This window comes from Manihot esculenta, chromosome 4 (genome assembly GCF_001659605.2).
Source record: "Manihot esculenta cultivar AM560-2 chromosome 4, M.esculenta_v8, whole genome shotgun sequence".
Lineage (NCBI taxonomy): Eukaryota > Viridiplantae > Streptophyta > Magnoliopsida > Malpighiales > Euphorbiaceae > Manihot > Manihot esculenta.
In genome coordinates, this window is record NC_035164.2 from 2,624,920 (window position 1) to 2,642,999 (window position 18,080).

Below are 18,080 nucleotides of genomic sequence, written 5' to 3' on the forward strand. Positions count from 1 at the left end.
CTTAATAAGTATGAAAAAACAAAAGTAAGGTGAACAAATTATGAGCCAAACCAAGTATCTGTTTTCTTTTCAGCAATTACAATGCACCACCATTGTGTCCATCTTAGAGACGCACTCATATCCCATAATTTAAAATACATAATTAAAAAATAATTAAATTATCTAAATTATAATAAAATACCTCTTAATTTAATTAAATTATCTTTTATTTCACCTAATTACTTTAATTTTAATAATTCTCTGTATTAGTCTAACACTAAAAACTAAAATAATTAAAAGAGAAAAAAAAAAAAAGAGAAAAAGAGAAACGATAGTATAGATTTCAAGACATTGTAAAACTAATTATGGTGTCTAAAAGAGAAAAAGGTGAACTTGAAAAAAGTTAATACACCTGTAACTTCTCAAAATAATAGATAGTTTTGAACAAATCAATTTTTAAAAAGTGACAGAAAATTGCACAGAGAAAATAATTATTTTCCTGCTAAAAAAGTTAATATTCTTTAATTTAAATTTTGTTTTAAAAAAATTAATATTAGTATTGAAGTTTTCTCCGAATCTTCAATCTGACAACTTAAAAAACAAAACCTGATGTAGAGGAGAGAAGAAGAGGAAAGATGGGAACTCCTAGAAGCTAAGGAAACCATCTGGTGGATGTAAAGCTGAGGTCATCTGTTACAAGTTCAGTGCTAACTAGTAACTAATATGAACAACATGCGTGTGCACCGTTCAAAATGATTTAATCACACATCATCAATATAAAAACTGTCCATCTTTACAGTTGACAGCAATTATTTCACAACAGATTGAGGAATAAGAAAATATGGACTATAATCAATGTCTTCATCATGCTGATGCTCTCAAATAAGCCATACCACTTCTCAATGGATAAGTCTCGAAGGTAAAGCACATTAACATATGGAGGATATATATATATAAACAAAAATGTAAAACAAATGTTGATAAGATACAAATGTTGATAAGATCTCTACCAATTGAGCCAGGAAAGCACAGCTGATAATATAGATGAACCATAGCAAGTAAATTCATATCTGAGTTTGCAGTTTTTCTTCCTTTTTTCTAATTAGTGAACGGAGTAAATTGTCTGCAGATGATGTGATTATCTCAACTTACAATGGCATTACCCAGCTGAAATCATTAGCTGTTTCAATTAATTTGTTGCTTTGCGCTAAGGACTATAAACAAGATAAGGAAAGAAGAATGTAGGTTTGTCAACGTAGTACTTTAGTTAGCTTGCATATATTGAAAAGACATTGAAAGAAACTTTGAATTATGGTTGCTAGGAATATAAAATGCTGACTTCTAAAAATAAGAACATGAAAGGTGAGATAGACAAATTGCAGAATCCGAGAAGGCTACTCTAATTGGGTGAGAAATAAAGAAGTAAAGATGCAAGCAGGAAAAAGTCACAACGAATCAGGAAATGATACTGGATTTCAATTTATTAGCTATGATCAGAAATAGAACTTAACAAGGAGAAGACAAAAAATGAAAAGAAGATAATAGAGCATTACCTGAGTAAACACTACTCAGTAATCTTGAAAACAAATAAATGCAGAACCTTGAAGTGAAACACACAAATTTCGATACAGGGGTGTTACCGAAGGAAACCAAATTGTCATATTGAGAAGCGCTATCTCACTGACAAATGAATTCTAGCGAATCAAATAAACGTTCAAGAAGCACCCTAAAAGGCCAGGTCAGATTGCAGTAACCTGCACCTGCTGTTGAGTCAAATTAAAAGAATCCTCAACAACCCATAACAGCACAATTGTAAACAAACACGCCAACATGCTCCTTCACACCAAGAATCTTCCAATCCAAAGTTCCATTATTGACTCCAGACTTTGGACACCATGAATTAAGCACAACAGCTTCACCCTCAGGGCCCCTCTGCCCACCCACAACCAAAAGTTCCTCTCCGCAAGCCTTGAAAGCCAAGCCCCAACCGTTCGAAGAATCAGCCCTCACAGGTAGCCTTCCCAACACATCCCAGGTGTTTTTTACCTTGTCGTACTTTTTCACCATGTTAGTTAAATACTCAACAGCATATAGCTGATTATCCACAACTGCAACAAGTGGAGGAGCCTGAGCAGCTCTATTAACATTTGGATACATCCCTTCAATAATCCTCCATTTGCTTGTCTCAAAATCATACTCCTCGCCACAAGTCAATGAAACAGTAGGACTTGACATCCCACCGATCACATAGAATTTGCCATCCATAAAAAATCCAGAGCACAATCTACGTGGCGAAAGCATGTTTGGTAGCATTTCCCATTTGCCAGTTGAAGAGTTATACAACTCTGCTGAATTCAAAACATTTCCATTCTTATCACTCCCTCCTGCAACAACAGCAACAGAACCAAAGCTACCTGATCCAAACAAACACCGGGGACGATTCATCCCTTCACACTTGACCCAACCACGACGAATCAGATTATACTTCCAAATAGCAAAATCAAACAGCTCACGACCAAAAACAAGCAATTCACTACCCACAGTCAATGACTCCTTATCTGCATAGTTGAAACACTCATCACAAGGTATCTTAGGCAAAGCCATCCATTTCTTTCTCACAGGATCAAATGCCTCCCATCCCCTTGGATCACAAACTAAATACACCCAATGCTCTACAATTCCCAATTGCTTCCTTAGCCCATATAAATATCCACTATCAATTAGCTTATGAAACCTCTTGTTTATACACGATAATGAGGCATAGTCTGATCTACAAGCCCAGGCCAGACAATTCAATGCGACATCATCAATAAGACCAGGAAGGAGTGAATCACTTGATCCTAATCGTAAGCGACCATCATTTACTCCTCCCCTTGTATTTATTATTGAATGACTCATTACTTCCTCTTCTTCATCCATCAATTGTAATGTAAACAAGCTCTTTCTAGAAAAATTAATCAATCTTTGATATCATCCAAGAAAAATCAGGCAAGTTCCTTGGAAGGAAAATAATCCAGATTAATCATCAAACAACTGCACTTATGCCACTGTTCTTGATTATGCTCCCAATACCCAGAAAACAAATTCCGATCCTTGAAGACAATCACTCTCCATCTGTTTATCCTTTCCATCAATTGAACAAACCAATACCGTATACTTTCATTTCACACTTCCTGCCCAATTTCTGAGGCAAATAATAAAAAGACAAGGCAACCTTTTTCTATCAAAATCTAGCAAAAGAACCAGAAATTCGAAACTTAAGCAATTACGTCAGAAGTATATAGGAAACAATCACCAACAACGATGCAAAAAGAATCCCAGCGATGTGACCGAATTACCAAGATTTTCCGGGAAATTTTCCAATTGGTTTCAGCAATCCAAACAGAAGTATTACCTGAAAACTAATGAAAGCATTCAATTAATAGCAAATATAATAAACATAGTAAAATTAAATTAAGCAACAAGAAAAAACATACACACTTGAACGGTTAAACAAACATCTAATTAATTAACTAAATGATTGTAATTTTATTTTTCAGGTCCGATCCAAATCCAATATCTTGAAAAAGATTCGGATCCTAACTGGTCGACGGCTACAAAGCTAGATATAATTAAGAGTTCCAAAGTAAGACACGTAAAAACAAAAAAAAATTGTAAGCATACCGGAAACAATTAGAAGTAGACCGGATCTCGGATTTCGGTCGCCGGATAATTTGCCGGGAAAAGTGTTCCGTCGAACATGTCGCCGGAGTCCGGCAAGTACAGAAGAAAGAGAGGTATCTGAAATAGTTTTGTCTGGGAGTATCAGAATGAAGCTGAACTGATAAAAAAGAAGAGGGTGCGTTATAAAACTGAAATACGGTGGTTTTTGTTTCTCAGAAAGGTCCCTAAATTATATTATATTTTTTAAGAAAATCCCACAATTCCCTTTTTATTCTTTTTCAGCTGTTTTCTCATTATAAGATTTTTTCGTAGGCGTGCCGCAAAGAGAAGCAAAATTCTCTTCTTCCATCTTTAATTATTATTATTATTTTTTTTAAAAAAATCTTTCAGCTATTTCAGAAAAATATTCTCTCAAATATATTGATGCTCAAATGTACAATTATTTTAAATTAAACTAAATTAAATAAATTAAAAATTAAAATTTTAATATTTATAAAAATTAAATTAATTTTAAATAAAAATTAAATTAAATTAAATTAATTTAATTTAATTTAATTTAATTTAATTTGATGGTCAATTTTTTAATAAATTTTTATATTTTACTTTTAATATTTTAAAATTTAATTAAAATATTTTAATTTAATTACGGTTTAATTTTTCTATATTATCAAAAATAATATATTATTATCACTCATTAATTCAATTTAATTTTTTCAATTTTTTCTAATTAAAAATCAAACTAAATTAAAATAACTAACAATTTTAAAATTAAAAATCGGACTGAATTAAAATAAATAAAAAATTAAATTAAAATTTAAAATTAATTTGATTCGATCAACTTTTTTAATTTAAATCAAATTCGAGTAATCTATTTATATTATTTTTATCTTATTTATGTTTTTAATTTTAAATTATAAATAATTTAATTTCTATAACATAAAAATAAATATATATTTAGAAATTAAATTACTTTTTTAATATGACAATCTATCATTAAATTATTTTATATTTTAAAAAATTTATGGGTAAGTATTAAAAAAAACTAAATAGGTTTCAAAGGTTTGTTAAAAAAATTAAATAACAGATATATTTATTCTAAGACTTTTGGAACTTGGCCTATGTATGGTAAAATGTATCAAAAGAAAGAAAATAAGAGGAAAATAAAGAAAGAATCCTTCACTTATTTTCCATACCCTTATTTAGATGAAAGGAAAATAAAAATGGAAGAAGTAAAAATAATTTTATTTTTCTTAATTTAAAAAGTTAAAAATATAAAAGGAAAGAAAATATTATATATAGAATTACTATTTAATCTTTTTACTTTTATAAATTTAAATTTAAATTTTATATGATTTAATTATAATTTTTTATAATATTGAGATATTATACTATAACTAAAATTAAAATATTATAATTAAATTTTAAAATATTTAAAATAAAATATAAAATATAAAAAAATTTATTAAAAAATTTAACCGATCAAATTAAATCAAATTGAATTGACTTTATACAAATCGATTTTTATTTAAAATTGAATGGATTTGATTTTATAAATATTAATATTTTAATTTTTAATTTATTTAATTTAATTTAATTTTAAATTAAATTGACCGAATACTTACTTATATTATAAAATGATAAAATTTAAAAAGTTAAATTATAAATTTTTATATAATGATTAAATAATAAAATATTTAAATATTAAAATTAACTGATGATTAACTAATTAATATATTTTTTAAATATAAAAAAATATCTCCATTTTAAAATTATAAAAATGTTAATTCTCTATTTAAAATAAAAAATTTTATAAAAATTTAATTTAATTAATATTTTTTCTAATAATTCTATTATGTAAAATGCACAAATTTAATTTTAAAAGAAGCTAATACATGTATAATTATGAAAAAAAATCATTTAATTAATTTTTTTTTGAAAAATCATCAAATAAGGGTTAAAATGAATGAGCCTCTATCAAGAGAAAAACATCATTGCCGTCTCCTCTGACCTGAAAGTTTTTTAAATTTAGTTATGGCACATTGAACGAAATGATCAAGACATTCTTAATTTTATTTATTTATCTATTTTTTAATATTTTGTATAAAAGAGGCACAAATTTTGAAATTTTAAATTGAGAATTGCTATGCAAGGATTGTATAGTATCTATGGAGATTGTGTTCTATGTTCCGTAATCTAATTAATTTAAAATTAGGCATTGCTTATGTTTTAAATTATACAACAAAAATTTTTTACTTTCATTTTCAACTTGAAACGTTGAAGTTTGAACTACCTCTTCCCTCATATAATTTTTATTTTCTTATTTTTAATTATTTTAAATTTTATTATTTTTTTATTATTATTATATAAACTAAATATTATAATTTTATTTTATTTTTAATATAATATCTTATTAATTATTTATTTTTTTTAAATAAGTAATTCAAATCATTAGTTTTTTTAAAGATTTGTACACGTATTAAAGAGAGTAATAAATATATTAAATTTTAACAAAAATAAAAGTAAGAAAAGCTATTTTACTCTTAATTAAAATATTTATACAAATAAAATGAATCTAATTAATATAAAATATCTTGACAAGTCATCAATTTATATAAAAAAATATTATTAATATCGTGTTCCTATATTATACCATTACTAATTAAAATATCCTTATGTTTCAGAATTACATTAAAATACTCTTACATTTTGATTCCATAAACTATAAAGAATTTCTGTTAAATTATACTCATTTCTGCCGTTAGTTTATATGTCGGAGGAGAGAAAATAGGTTTTTATCTTAAAAAATATCCTCCTAATATTCAATAAAGCGAATTACTGGTGATATCTCTCAACTCTCTTACATCTTATTCTCCATTTTGCTCACTCCGTTGCATATCCTCTCGAAAATAACATGTCCAGTGTTTAAAGAAAAGATCGAGGAGGAGAGATAGAAATAGTAGCTCTCCACGATGAAGAAAGGTCTGCACGAAGAGGAAATTATTGTTTTATTGTTGGAAAATGATAGAAAATGTCATCTACAAGTAGAATAGGTGGCCAGGAGGATAACCGATTTATAAATATCAATTGCAGATATGGGAAGAGGACAAGGTTAGAATCTTAGAGTTTGAAGAGGATCCTAATAGATTGCAGAGATAATAAGTGTGAGAAGTTTTTGAATTGGACAATTTCTGCTACCTCTGTTGGAAATAGTAGAGCATCTAAGTAAATATATCAATAAAATTCACCCCTACTTGTTGAGATAAAAACCGATGTCGTGAAGATCAAGAAAGTAATAGAGAAATTTTTGTAAAACTTTAGAATATTGAGATGTTTGTAGGATATTTGAAGACTGTAGTTACTATTTTTATAGCTGTTATTGTTTTGTTAGGTTTGAAGTACACTTAGATTTGGTGTATTTAATTGTTTAGTAAGGTAGAGGACCATTATTAAGTAGTGTATTAAATGGCATTTTGATTTGTAAATGATTTAAATTATTGTATTTGGAAGTTGATTAAGCAATATGTGTTGTCATTTTAAGTTATTATTGTCTTGAACCATAGTATTTGCAAGTGATTAAGCAGTATGTAATGGCTTGAAAATTAGTGTAGCTATATTATCAATTACATAACCATTTTTAGATTTCATTGGATCTGTGTAAACATGATCGAGTCAGAAATAATAGCTCTTGATAGTGTAATTATATACAGCTTGAAAATATATGAATTGATTTATGGCTTGAAAATTAGTTTAGTTATATTATCATCAAATTACATATGCATTCTAGATTCATTGAATCTGTATAAACATGATTGAATCAGAAATATATAAACTTATAAACTCATAAATAGAAAAATATAGATTAATAGATTTTTAATATTAATCACGTTTCACTGCATTGTAAATGTATTCATACATACCATTTCCCAAAAAATATAGATTTACATCCCCAAACTAGCAAAATACAAGTCCCAAACTATATACATCCATCAAAAAATAGCAAAATCACTAAAATACTTCCATATACGCAGCACATCCAAATCCTGTTGATTTCTTGGTAAGCTTGTCCTCAAAAAGTTTCACAAAATCATAAAAAAAAAAATTATTTCATATTCTAAACCTTAATGCCTCTTTTACCCCTACCTCTAATGCTTCTTTCACCCCTGCCCATTGTGCATCTTCCTTCTTTGCCCCTATTGCCTCTTTGACGCTGCTCCTATAGCCCCTTTCACCCCTGCCCATTGTGCCTCTCCCTTCCCCTAGCCATATTTTCATTGTCACTCTCATTTTCACCCAAATGCTCACTAAACCTAAGTGCAAGTGTACATGGTGCAGGTGTTGAAGGTCCTACATCATGATTTCCTAAGCTTCCCAAACTCTACACCCTATTTAGCCTATTTGTGTGACTCCCTCTTTAAGGCACTCTGCCTAACAGTGTTACTATGAAAATGTGTACCAGAGTTACTACCCTCAACATTCTCATCATGCCTAATAACCTTTTCATCTTGCATCTCAATGGGCATCTCAATACATAAAGACTCAAATTTCTTGAACATATTGATCTTAACTACTTGAGTATCTTTGTGTATGTCAAATACTAGTAATGAATCCAAATCATCTATTTCATCCCATTTTCACACACAAACCGTATAACTTCAGACTTCAATCCAAGCATTTCATGCACATAAGATAATAAGTGGATATATGAATACTTATCAGGGGATAATTTTCTGAGTTCACCATACTCATCCCCTTATTTTATTTTCAGCTTGTACCTCTCAGCAAACTCTATTATAAATCTACAATAAAATAAAAAATAGTTAAATATCTTTATGGTAATAAAATATTGAGCTCTCCTAAATCTAATATTTTCCAGAAACATTTGGTTGGACCACAAATTAGGGAGACAAGCCACTAACCTTTCGACAATGTTGTTCTCCCTTCGATAGTGATGCTTACCCAATGCGGTTCTCCTTTCGACAAATTATCCCCACCCAATGTGGTCCTCCCTTCGATAAGAGAAGAACAACATAACCGTCGATTGAAGTTTGCAACCAAAATTTGAAATAGAAAAGGAACTTTCGAATGGAAATATGCGAAAGAAAAATGACAGTTTTTGGAGATTAAGGCTTGTGAGAGATAAAATAACGTGATTATGTTAGAAATGTGAATTTGGAGATTTAGGACATAAATAAATGAGGTTATTTTAGTCTTTTTTTTCTTGGACTAATGGAAAAATGGGTATAATTTAACGAAATTCCTTTATAGTTGATGGAATCAAAATGTATAGGTATTTTAATGTAATTCTAAAACTATAAGGGTATTTTAATTAGTTAGAGTATAGTATAGGGACACAATAATAATTATCTCTAAAAAAATCTCCGAAAATGACATACTCTCTCTATTTCTTAATAAGTGTCTATTTTGCCAATTTCACTATAATTTAAGTTAATGATTATTATACTCCCTCCCTCTATTTCATAAATTTTCTTTTATCTTTCATTTTTTATTAAAAATATTAAAAACCACAAAATTTATTATTGTATCGACTAATATATATTAATAAGAATATATTTGAAATTATATTTATAAAAATACCTTATTTATAAATGGATATTTGAATTGAAAAAAAAAAACGTTGTCGAAACGATACTTGTTAAGGAATAAAGAGAGTATCAAAAACGGGGAGCAGTATTTAGTATATTCGGTTCTGGTAAATATTTTCCTTTTCCTGGTCCATGATAGATCTGGTTTTCTTCTGGGTCCCTTCTTGCTGGGCTCCCTGATGGGCCTCTCCATGTTTTACCTGGTGAAAGGACCTGTAAAATAAGAAAGAATGGTCAGGGGCCTACCGGGTGTGCCCCGGCAGAGGCCCTCCGACGCTCAAGTCAGATTTTATGGCTCAGAGTAGTATATTTAGGCAAGGGTTACAGAAAGAATAAAAATGGTGTCCAGGAAGGAAAAGGAAGAAGAAGAGAGCCCCCTCTGCGTGGCCTCTACCGTGATATATATATCTGTCTCTCTGCCACAATGCTAGCTGTCTTCTGTCGCCTAGCTCCGTATGTACGGATGTGTCAGGCGCCTGCTCCATGCGTAACGGCCATTAATTCTCCTCTGATACGTATGATTCTCCTTTGATACGCATGCGGAAGGACCTACCAGCGGGGCATCTTGGTCATTTTCCCCTTTCCGGGCTGGGTTGAATGGTAGGGCTGAAGTTGAGCCTGGTGAGGGCCTGATTACCGGGCCGAGAGGTTTGGGCCGGTTTGATTGAGGAGTCTAGGCGGAGTCCGGCCCTGTGACTGAGCGGGCTGGACCTGGCTCTCGAGGGGAATATTGAAGCCTTCGGATCATGGACTGTTTTCATGGGCCTGGCCTTTATACCGGGGTGAAGAAATCCAGCGATCATCAATTGCCCCTTTATCTCCTCAGCAGTTATTCCATGACTGGTGAGGGGATAAATCTTTAAACTCTATTCATGACCGTGTGGTCTGAGAACTGCTCCTGTCGAAAGTATCCCTTTCTTGCCTTTTTATTATTTTTGCCTGAGCGTTGGACTCTTGTGTATGTTTTTTGCCCCTGAGTATTTATGGGCTGTCTTCTTTCGAGCGTTTTGCGGGCTCTTTGTTGCTTGGACCTTTCTCTAGGTCAGCTAAGTTGGTTTAGTGTGAGCGGTCAATTCTCGAGGTCGTTGCCTCTCATGATTGCCCCTGATTCTCTGTTTGGCTTTGTATTTTGGTATGCAGTTTGCTTAGAAATCGCCTTGCCTTAATTCGGTTTGTCTTATCGGGTTTACCAGTACTGCGCTCGTTTTCTTGAGATCGGCATGATGCTTTGGTACTTTTGGCTGTTGTGTGAGATTAAAGTCTCTCTACCTGATGACTTGAGCTCCTTTGGGAGGTCGGAGTTTAGCTTTTTCATTTATGGTCCCGTGCCTCAATCTTTTATGTGAGATCAGAACTATGTTCTTTATGAGTTGTTTTTGCTTGTTGCACCGGATGATCTTGGGGATTCTGGCTATTTTTGCTCCGGGAGATCTTTGAGATCTTTGCCGGTCTTCTACCTCAGTGAGGTCTTCTGCCTCATTGAGGTCTTTTGCCTCTTTGAGGTCTTCTGCCTCTTTGAGGTCTTCTGCCTCTTTGAGGTCTTCTGCCTCTTTGAGGTCTTCTGCCTCTTTGAGGTCTTCTGCCTCTTTGAGGTCTTCTGCCTCATTGAGGTCTTCTGCCTCTTTGAGGTCTTCTGCCTCTTTTGAGGTCTTCTGCCTCTTTTGAGGTCTTCTGCCTCTTTGAGGTCTTCTGCCTCTTTGAGGTCTTCTGCCTCATTGAGGTCTTCTGCCTCATTGAGGTCTTCTGCCTCATTGAGGTCTTCTGCCTCATTGAGGTCTTCTGCCTCTTTGAGGTCTTCTGCCTCTTTGAGGTCTTCTGCCTCACTGAGGTCTTCTGCCTCACTGAGGTCTTCTTTTGTCAAGACCTCATTGAGGTCTTCTCTTGCTAGGACCTCAGTGAGGTCTTCTTTTGTCAAGACCTTATTGAGGTCTTCTCTTGTCAAGACCTCATTGAGGTCTTCCTTGTCAAGACCTTATTGAGGTCTTCTTTTGCTAGGACCTCAGTGAGGTCTTCTTTTGTCAAGACCTTATTGAGGTCTTCCTTGTCATGACCTTATTGAGGTCTTCTTTTGCTAGGACCTCAGTGAGGTCTTCTTTTGTCAAGACCTTATTGAGGTCTTCCTTTGTCAAGACCTCATTGAGGTCTTCTCTTGTCAAGACCTCATTGAGGTCTTCCTTTGTCAAGACCTTATTGAGGTCTTCCTTTGTCAAGACCTTATTGAGGTCTTCCTTTGTCAAGACCTCATTGAGGTCTTCTCTGTCAAGACCTTATTGAGGTCTTCTTTTGCTAGAACCTCAGTGAGGTCTTCTTTTGTCAAGACCTTATTGAGGTCTTCCTTTGTCAGGAGATCTTAGGAATCCTGGACTTATACTTCCGGGAGATTTTGGGGATCCCGGTCTTCTTTGTTTTCCCGGGAGTTCTAGGGGATCCCGGTCTTCATGCTCCGGGAGGCATCTTTAAGATCCTCACCGGCCCTTTTTGTTTTGTTTTCCCGGGAGTTCTAGGGGATCCCGGTCTTCTTTGTTTTCCCGGGAGTTCTAGGGGATCCCGGTCTTCATGCTCCGGGAGGCATCTTTAAGATCCTCGCCGGCCGTTCCGGGGTGACCTCGGGGCCCCGCCGGCTGCTTTTTGTTTTGTTTTCTCGGGAGTTCTAGGGGATCCCGGTCTTCTTTATTTTCCCGGGAGTTCTAGGGGATCCCGGTCTTCATGCTCCGGGAGGCATCTTTAAGATCCTCGCCGGCCGTTCCGGGGTGACCTCGGGGCCCCGCCGGCTGTTTTTTGTTTTGTTTTCCCGGGAGTTCTAGGGGATCCCAGTCTTCTTTGTTTTCCCGGGAGTTCTAGGGGATCCCGGTCTTCATGCTCCGGGAGGCATCTTTAAGATCCTCGCCGGCCGTTCCGGGGTGACCTCGGGGCCCCGCCGGCTGTTTTTTGTTTTGTTTTCCCAGGAATTCTAGGGGATCCCGGTCTTGTTCGTAATTCGGGCTCTATGGCCTTACTGTCGCTTCGTCTTCTCAGTTTGGTTTGTGGTGTCAGGAAATCTAGGGGATCCTGTACACCTACCTCTCTGAGGTCTTGTATAAGATTCGGAATTTTTTCTGCAAAATAAGAGCTTGTACCAAGCATATATAACGAGGGTACTCATTTTTAATAATATCCGTCAATAAATAATGTGTCACACATGTCACTTGGTTACATTCTTCAGATGAACAAATGCAAGTATTAACTCTTACAATGTTAACCCATGCATTTTTAGAGATGCAATAAACAATATTTTGCATGTGTAAATTTCTTCAGGACTTTTCGAGCTATAAAATGCAAGCTATTATCAGGATATCTAAACTCATAGAGGTTTATTTTAAACTTAGTCTTACTATTTACATGCGAAGCATGCCTTTTAATCAATTTATAAAATCATCTGTAAAAAATAATTACCAATAACCAAAGGCAATCTTGAAATTTAAATTCTATCTTACCTATTTCGAATACTAATGGTAAAAAGAATCGGTTAATTTATAAAAAAGTCTTTTTTTTTTTTTTTTTTTTGACATGCATGTCGATATGTTATATTATCATGCACATGACATGGCATGAGATGAATGCATATGTAGACACATGCCTACATAGAACTACGAGAAGAGGAGATAGGAACCTGAATGGGAAAAGCATCCATGTCAGCTCTGATGGCAACAAACGAAGGCCCACCAGTGCCGATCTAAGCCCGAATACCCATTTTCTTCTGCTTTTTCTTTTCTCTTTTCATCCTTGCTGTCCTTTAATTCATTTGCAAAACTCTCTGGACCTTTCTTCTGGTTCTCCTCATTCAGATCTTTCACATAAGCTACACCAGAATGATTATCTTTTTTAAATAAATTGTTCTTCAATCCATTTCTGCACTTTTCTTCATTGGCACAGGATGATCCCGTCCCCTTGGTTTTCTTTGAATGGGTCATGAAGTCTTCATCGTCACTCAAATTTTCCTTATAAGAGACCTGTTGCTTACGCCGATCAGATCTCCTTGGGCACTTTCCATAGCTACTCGTATTCACTTCTGCCTTAAACTCACCATCTTCATCAACTAGCATATCTTTTTCAGCAGGTGCGATTCTTCTTGCATTGATATAAATGTATATGTATTATTGGCATACAAAAAAGCCAATAGAGAGGACACTTGTCCTGCTGTTATAGGCTCTAGCCCATTCACGCGTTCACCTTCCTCATCTCCTTTTCCTTTCTCTGTTTAGTTCCCGAGAGCATTAAACTGCCTCCTAAATACTTGCTGGTGTTGTTTCTTGCAGTGGTGTTACTCACTACTCACTCTCTTACCCAATACAAGCTACCAATTAACAAGCCTCCTCCTGCAGAGAGATACGCCCCATTTGACCCAACAGACAAACACCACGGACTCCCAAAGAAGTGGCCACCCAGTTCGATTGATGGATCGATAGGAGCTGGTGATCATCAAGAGAAGGCATTCCCTGACAAAGACAAGCCATGAAAACGCAAGGGAGTGACGTCACCATACAAGCCTGGAAATCTGAGGTGAAACAGAGCCACACAGATTCGATTCTGTCAATTCCAATGAAACAATACACCCTTGGGAGCAACGGACTCCAACCCATGAACAAATTGATCTTGGATTTGAGGAATTCCACGTTGTCGACTTGGCCGACCTGCTCAGTCAGGCCATCGTACTCCGCTAAATTCAAGTTTGAAAATTGCATGTCTTCAAGCTGGCCAACATCAACAACATCATTCCCTCCGATCTGAATCGCGAGTCCGAGCTCAAGCATGCTCCGACCTCGAACACAAATCTAACTCCGAGCTCGGGTCCGACCTCGGCTTATAATAATACTGTAATTGCTGGATTTCTTGAGTTCCTTTCAGTCCTGCTCTTGAGCTTGGACTCAAAGATAACTCCGAGCTCGGGTCCGACCTCGACTTATAATAATACTGTAATTGCTGGATTTCTTGAGTTCCTTTCAGTCCTGCTCTTGAGCTTGGACTCAAAGATAACTCCGAGCTCGGGTCCGACCTCCACTTATCTTGAGGGCAGTCTGGCCATCCGACTCAAAATGCGAGACCGACTTCTTCTTCCGACCTGTTGAGTTTGATCTGCTGGAGCCTTCCCACTCAAAAGTTGATCATTCTGGTGGTGGTGTCTGCTTTAATTCTTGAAGGTTGTGGTTTCTTCCTTTCCATACGTGGTGTCAGCTCCATCATGCCTTCATATCTGGTCCAGTTCGGTGTCGCGACGACCTCACTTGTTGGAGCTTGACCAGACCAGCGACTTCTTCATCAGGTCGGCGCGCCTTTAGCACCATCATGTCTGTCTATCTGGTCCATTTCCACGTCGCTCCGGCCTCATTTGTCGGGTCTTGACCAGACCAGCAACTTCCTCCTCAGGTCGGTGCGTCTTTGGCAGCTCGAGCTCTTTCCACTCCTGCTATTTCTACATATATATATATATATATTATTTTTATCTATTTATTTATTTATTATTATTATTATTATTATTATTATTATTATTATTTTTTTATAACTTGGAATCTTACAGCCAACTTGCCCATCTAACCCTTACAATATATATACGGCCGACCTCACAATCTCAACAAATATGTATATTATGCATTCTTTCTTCTTTTTACAGAAAAAATTAAAATTTATACTTACAGGCAAGCACTTCGATCTGAAGTTTCACCTCGTCAGATCTCAAAGAAAAAGTTAGTAGTAATAATATTTAATAAATGTTAAAATAAACAACGAGGGTAGGAAAATGAAGATTAAGAGACTGTCAAGATATTCTTACACCAGCTGGGTCTTTCTTTTCAGCTGGGTTACTGTAAATCTCCAGCTTTCTTTTTCGTGTAAGCTTTCTTTTTTGTATTGTCTCCCTGTCGCCCCGATGCTTTCCATCTGTCCTGAAATGCGACTCCAACCTCGACCACGAATCTAGTTTCGAACATGGATCCGACCTCAACGAGCAATCTATCGCTGTGGTCGTCGGATTTGCTGAGTTCCTTTCTGTCTTGCTAAACACGGCTCCGACCTCCTTTTTTCTCACGGACTCCTCTTCTCTTTCTTTTATTTATTTATTTATTTATTTATTTTTATATATACAGCGGACCTCAGAATTTCAACAATACATATATTCCTCACCCTTTTTTTTTTCTTTTACAGAAAATATTCACCAGACTTCAAAGAAAAAATCAGCCGTAATAAAATCTAATAAATATTAAAATAAATTATCTGAAAGACCATCAAAATATTCTTTAGCACAATGAACCTTTCTTTTCAGCTGGATTATCTGCTCAAACTTTCGTACCTTATGTGGATCTCAATGGGTGGATCTGAAAACTTTTGAGATAGTAAAATCTCTTTCGTGGAGGGCACATTCCCGGCCAAGCTCGGCGAGGGGTTAAAAGGAATGGGTGGTTGGTTGTTTGGAGTTGTAGGACTGGAAAATAAGAACCGCTGCCCCTCTTGGGCAGAGCTCAGATTATTTGGAATGACGTTAAGGTTATTTTCTTGGTGGTTTGCCATTGTGGATCTCAGTGGGTTTTGAAAGTGAAAACTCCGGTGATGAAAAGATCTCCTTCGTTTCCCACAGACGGCGCCATTTGGTAAATATTTTCCTCTTCCTGGTCCATGATAGATCTGGTTTTCTTCTGGGTCCCTTCTTGCTGGGCTCCCTGATGGGCCTCTCCATGTTTTACCTGGTGAAAGGACCTGTAAAATAAGAAAGAATGGTCAGGGGCCTACCGGGTGTGCCCCGGCAGAGGCCCTCCGACGCTCAAGTCAGATTTTATGGCTCAGAGTAGTATATTTAGGCAAGGGTTACAGAAAGAATAAAAATGGTGTCCAGGAAGGAAAAGGAAGAAGAAGAGAGCCCCCTCTGCGTGGCCTCTACCGTGATATATATATCTGTCTCTCTGCCACAATGCTAGCTGTCTTCTGTCGCATAGCTCCGTATGTACGGATGTGTCAGGCGCCTGCTCCATGCGTAACGGCCATTAATTCTCCTCTGATACGTATGATTCTCCTTTGATACGCATGCGGAAGGACCTACCAGCGGGGCATCTTGGTCATTTTCCCCTTTCCGGGCTGGGTTGAATGGTAGGGCTGAAGTTGAGCCTGGTGAGGGCCTGATTACCGGGCCGAGAGGTTTGGGCCGGTTTGATTGAGGAGTCTAGGCGGAGTCCGGCCCTGTGACTGAGCGGGCTGGACCTGGCTCTCGAGGGGAATATTGAAGCCTTCGGATCATGGACTGTTTTCATGGGCCTGGCCTTTATACCGGGGTGAAGAAATCCAGCGATCATCAGGTTCAAACTGAAAAAATCAATCGAACCGAATCGATTTGAAAATTTGATTCGATTTTTTTATATATTTTAGTTCGATTCGATTTTTAATTTCAAAAATTTCGGTTATTTCGATTCGGTTCGATTTTGATCAGAAAAAAACTGAAAAAACCGAACCGAACTGAATAGTGATAATAATATTTTTTTCAATAATATTGAGAAATTAAATTATATTAAAATTAAAATATTTTAATTAAATTTTAAAATATTAAAAATAAAGTGTAAAAAATAAAAAAATTATTAAAAATCGAAACCGATCAAACCGGACCGAATCGAACCGAATCAGACCGGTTCGGTTCGATTCGGTTTCTGATCAAAATCGGTTTGATTCGATTTTCATAAACACTAAAATTTCGATTTTCGGTTTATTCGATTTAGTTCGATTTTAAATCGAACCGACCGAATGCTCACCCCTACTTAGATGTTATTAATAATGATTTTATTATTTTAATAAATTTTATATTTTATTTATTTGTAAAAAATCATTTATATTTAAAAAATATTGTGTGAAAAGTATTTTTTAAAATATAATTTATTTTTCATTATTTTATTTTAATTTAAAAAAATAAAATATATTTTGATAAATTTATATACTAAGCTATTGATATGAACGATTTTATCTTTGAAATACCTTAATTATTCCTTTTTAGTTAGGAATATATTTTTTATTAATTAATTTTTTAAAATATTTTAAATACTAAAAAAATATTAACAAATTATTTTAAAAATATTTTTCATAAAATAAATTGAGCTTAATATGTTCATTTTATATTAAAGATGACTAAAATTAAAAAAAATTAATTTATAATCAAAACGATTAATATTTTTGTAAAATAGATAAAAATTATAAAATAAATAGGGTTTTAAATAAATATTTTTAATTTTTTTAATATTTGATACCAACATGATAAATATAATTAGTTTCATAAAAATTAAATTAAAGATGAATATACAATATAATGGGCAACCATTTACTTCTCTCATTTTAATAAGGATTAACAATAAAATATTATTATTTGATTATTTAATTTTTCAAACAATTACAAAAATTAAGTTCTTTAATTTTTATAATATAAAATAAATTAATATTTAATTACTCCATTCACCATAAACATGCTTATTTTTTTTTTTCATTTTAAATTATAAATTACTTTTTAAAAAATAATTAATTTATTAGCATTATTAATATGTATTGAAAAAATAAAATTAATTATTTTTAATTTAATAATATGAGTTATTTAATTTTTTTAATACAGCAAAACAAATGACTTGTGATTTACTTCTTTAATTATAATTAATTTAATTAATAACTTGTCTTCTTTTCTTTTTCTTTTTTCTTTTATTCTCTTTCATTGTGGTGTTACATTTCTCATACACTACATTTGGTATAGTTCATTTCATAAAAAAGAAATTAAATAAATTTTTGTAAAATTATGCAAATTTTTTTTAAATTAACCAGAATTAAACGTTTTTCATTTTA

At 34.0% G+C, this 18,080-nt stretch overlaps 1 protein-coding gene across 2 annotated transcripts; it reads right to left on the reverse strand.

Annotated features, from left to right (window-relative positions):
- Positions 1-1,434: 1,434 nt before the first annotated feature.
- LOC110613825 (F-box/kelch-repeat protein At5g60570) lies at positions 1,435-3,839 on the reverse strand. 2 transcript variants are annotated; one of them, XM_021755169.2, is made up of 2 exons: positions 3,643-3,839; positions 1,435-3,373 (listed from the first exon to the last, which is right to left on the reverse strand). In XM_021755169.2, exon 2 carries the CDS (start codon positions 2,896-2,898, stop codon positions 1,768-1,770), a length of 1,131 nt encoding a protein of 376 aa, XP_021610861.1. In that variant the 5' UTR covers positions 2,899-3,373; positions 3,643-3,839; the 3' UTR covers positions 1,435-1,767. The 2 variants fall into 2 exon arrangements, with proteins under 2 accessions (XP_021610861.1, XP_021610860.1); XM_021755168.2 differs by having other exon boundaries at positions 1,435-3,380.
- Between the last annotated feature and the right edge of the window lie 14,241 nt (positions 3,840-18,080).

Excerpts from the sequence above, each read along its gene's own strand:
- LOC110613825 (XM_021755169.2), bottom strand. The coding sequence starts at position 2,898 with ATGGATGAAGAAGAGGAAGTAATGAGTCATTCAATAATAAATACAAGG.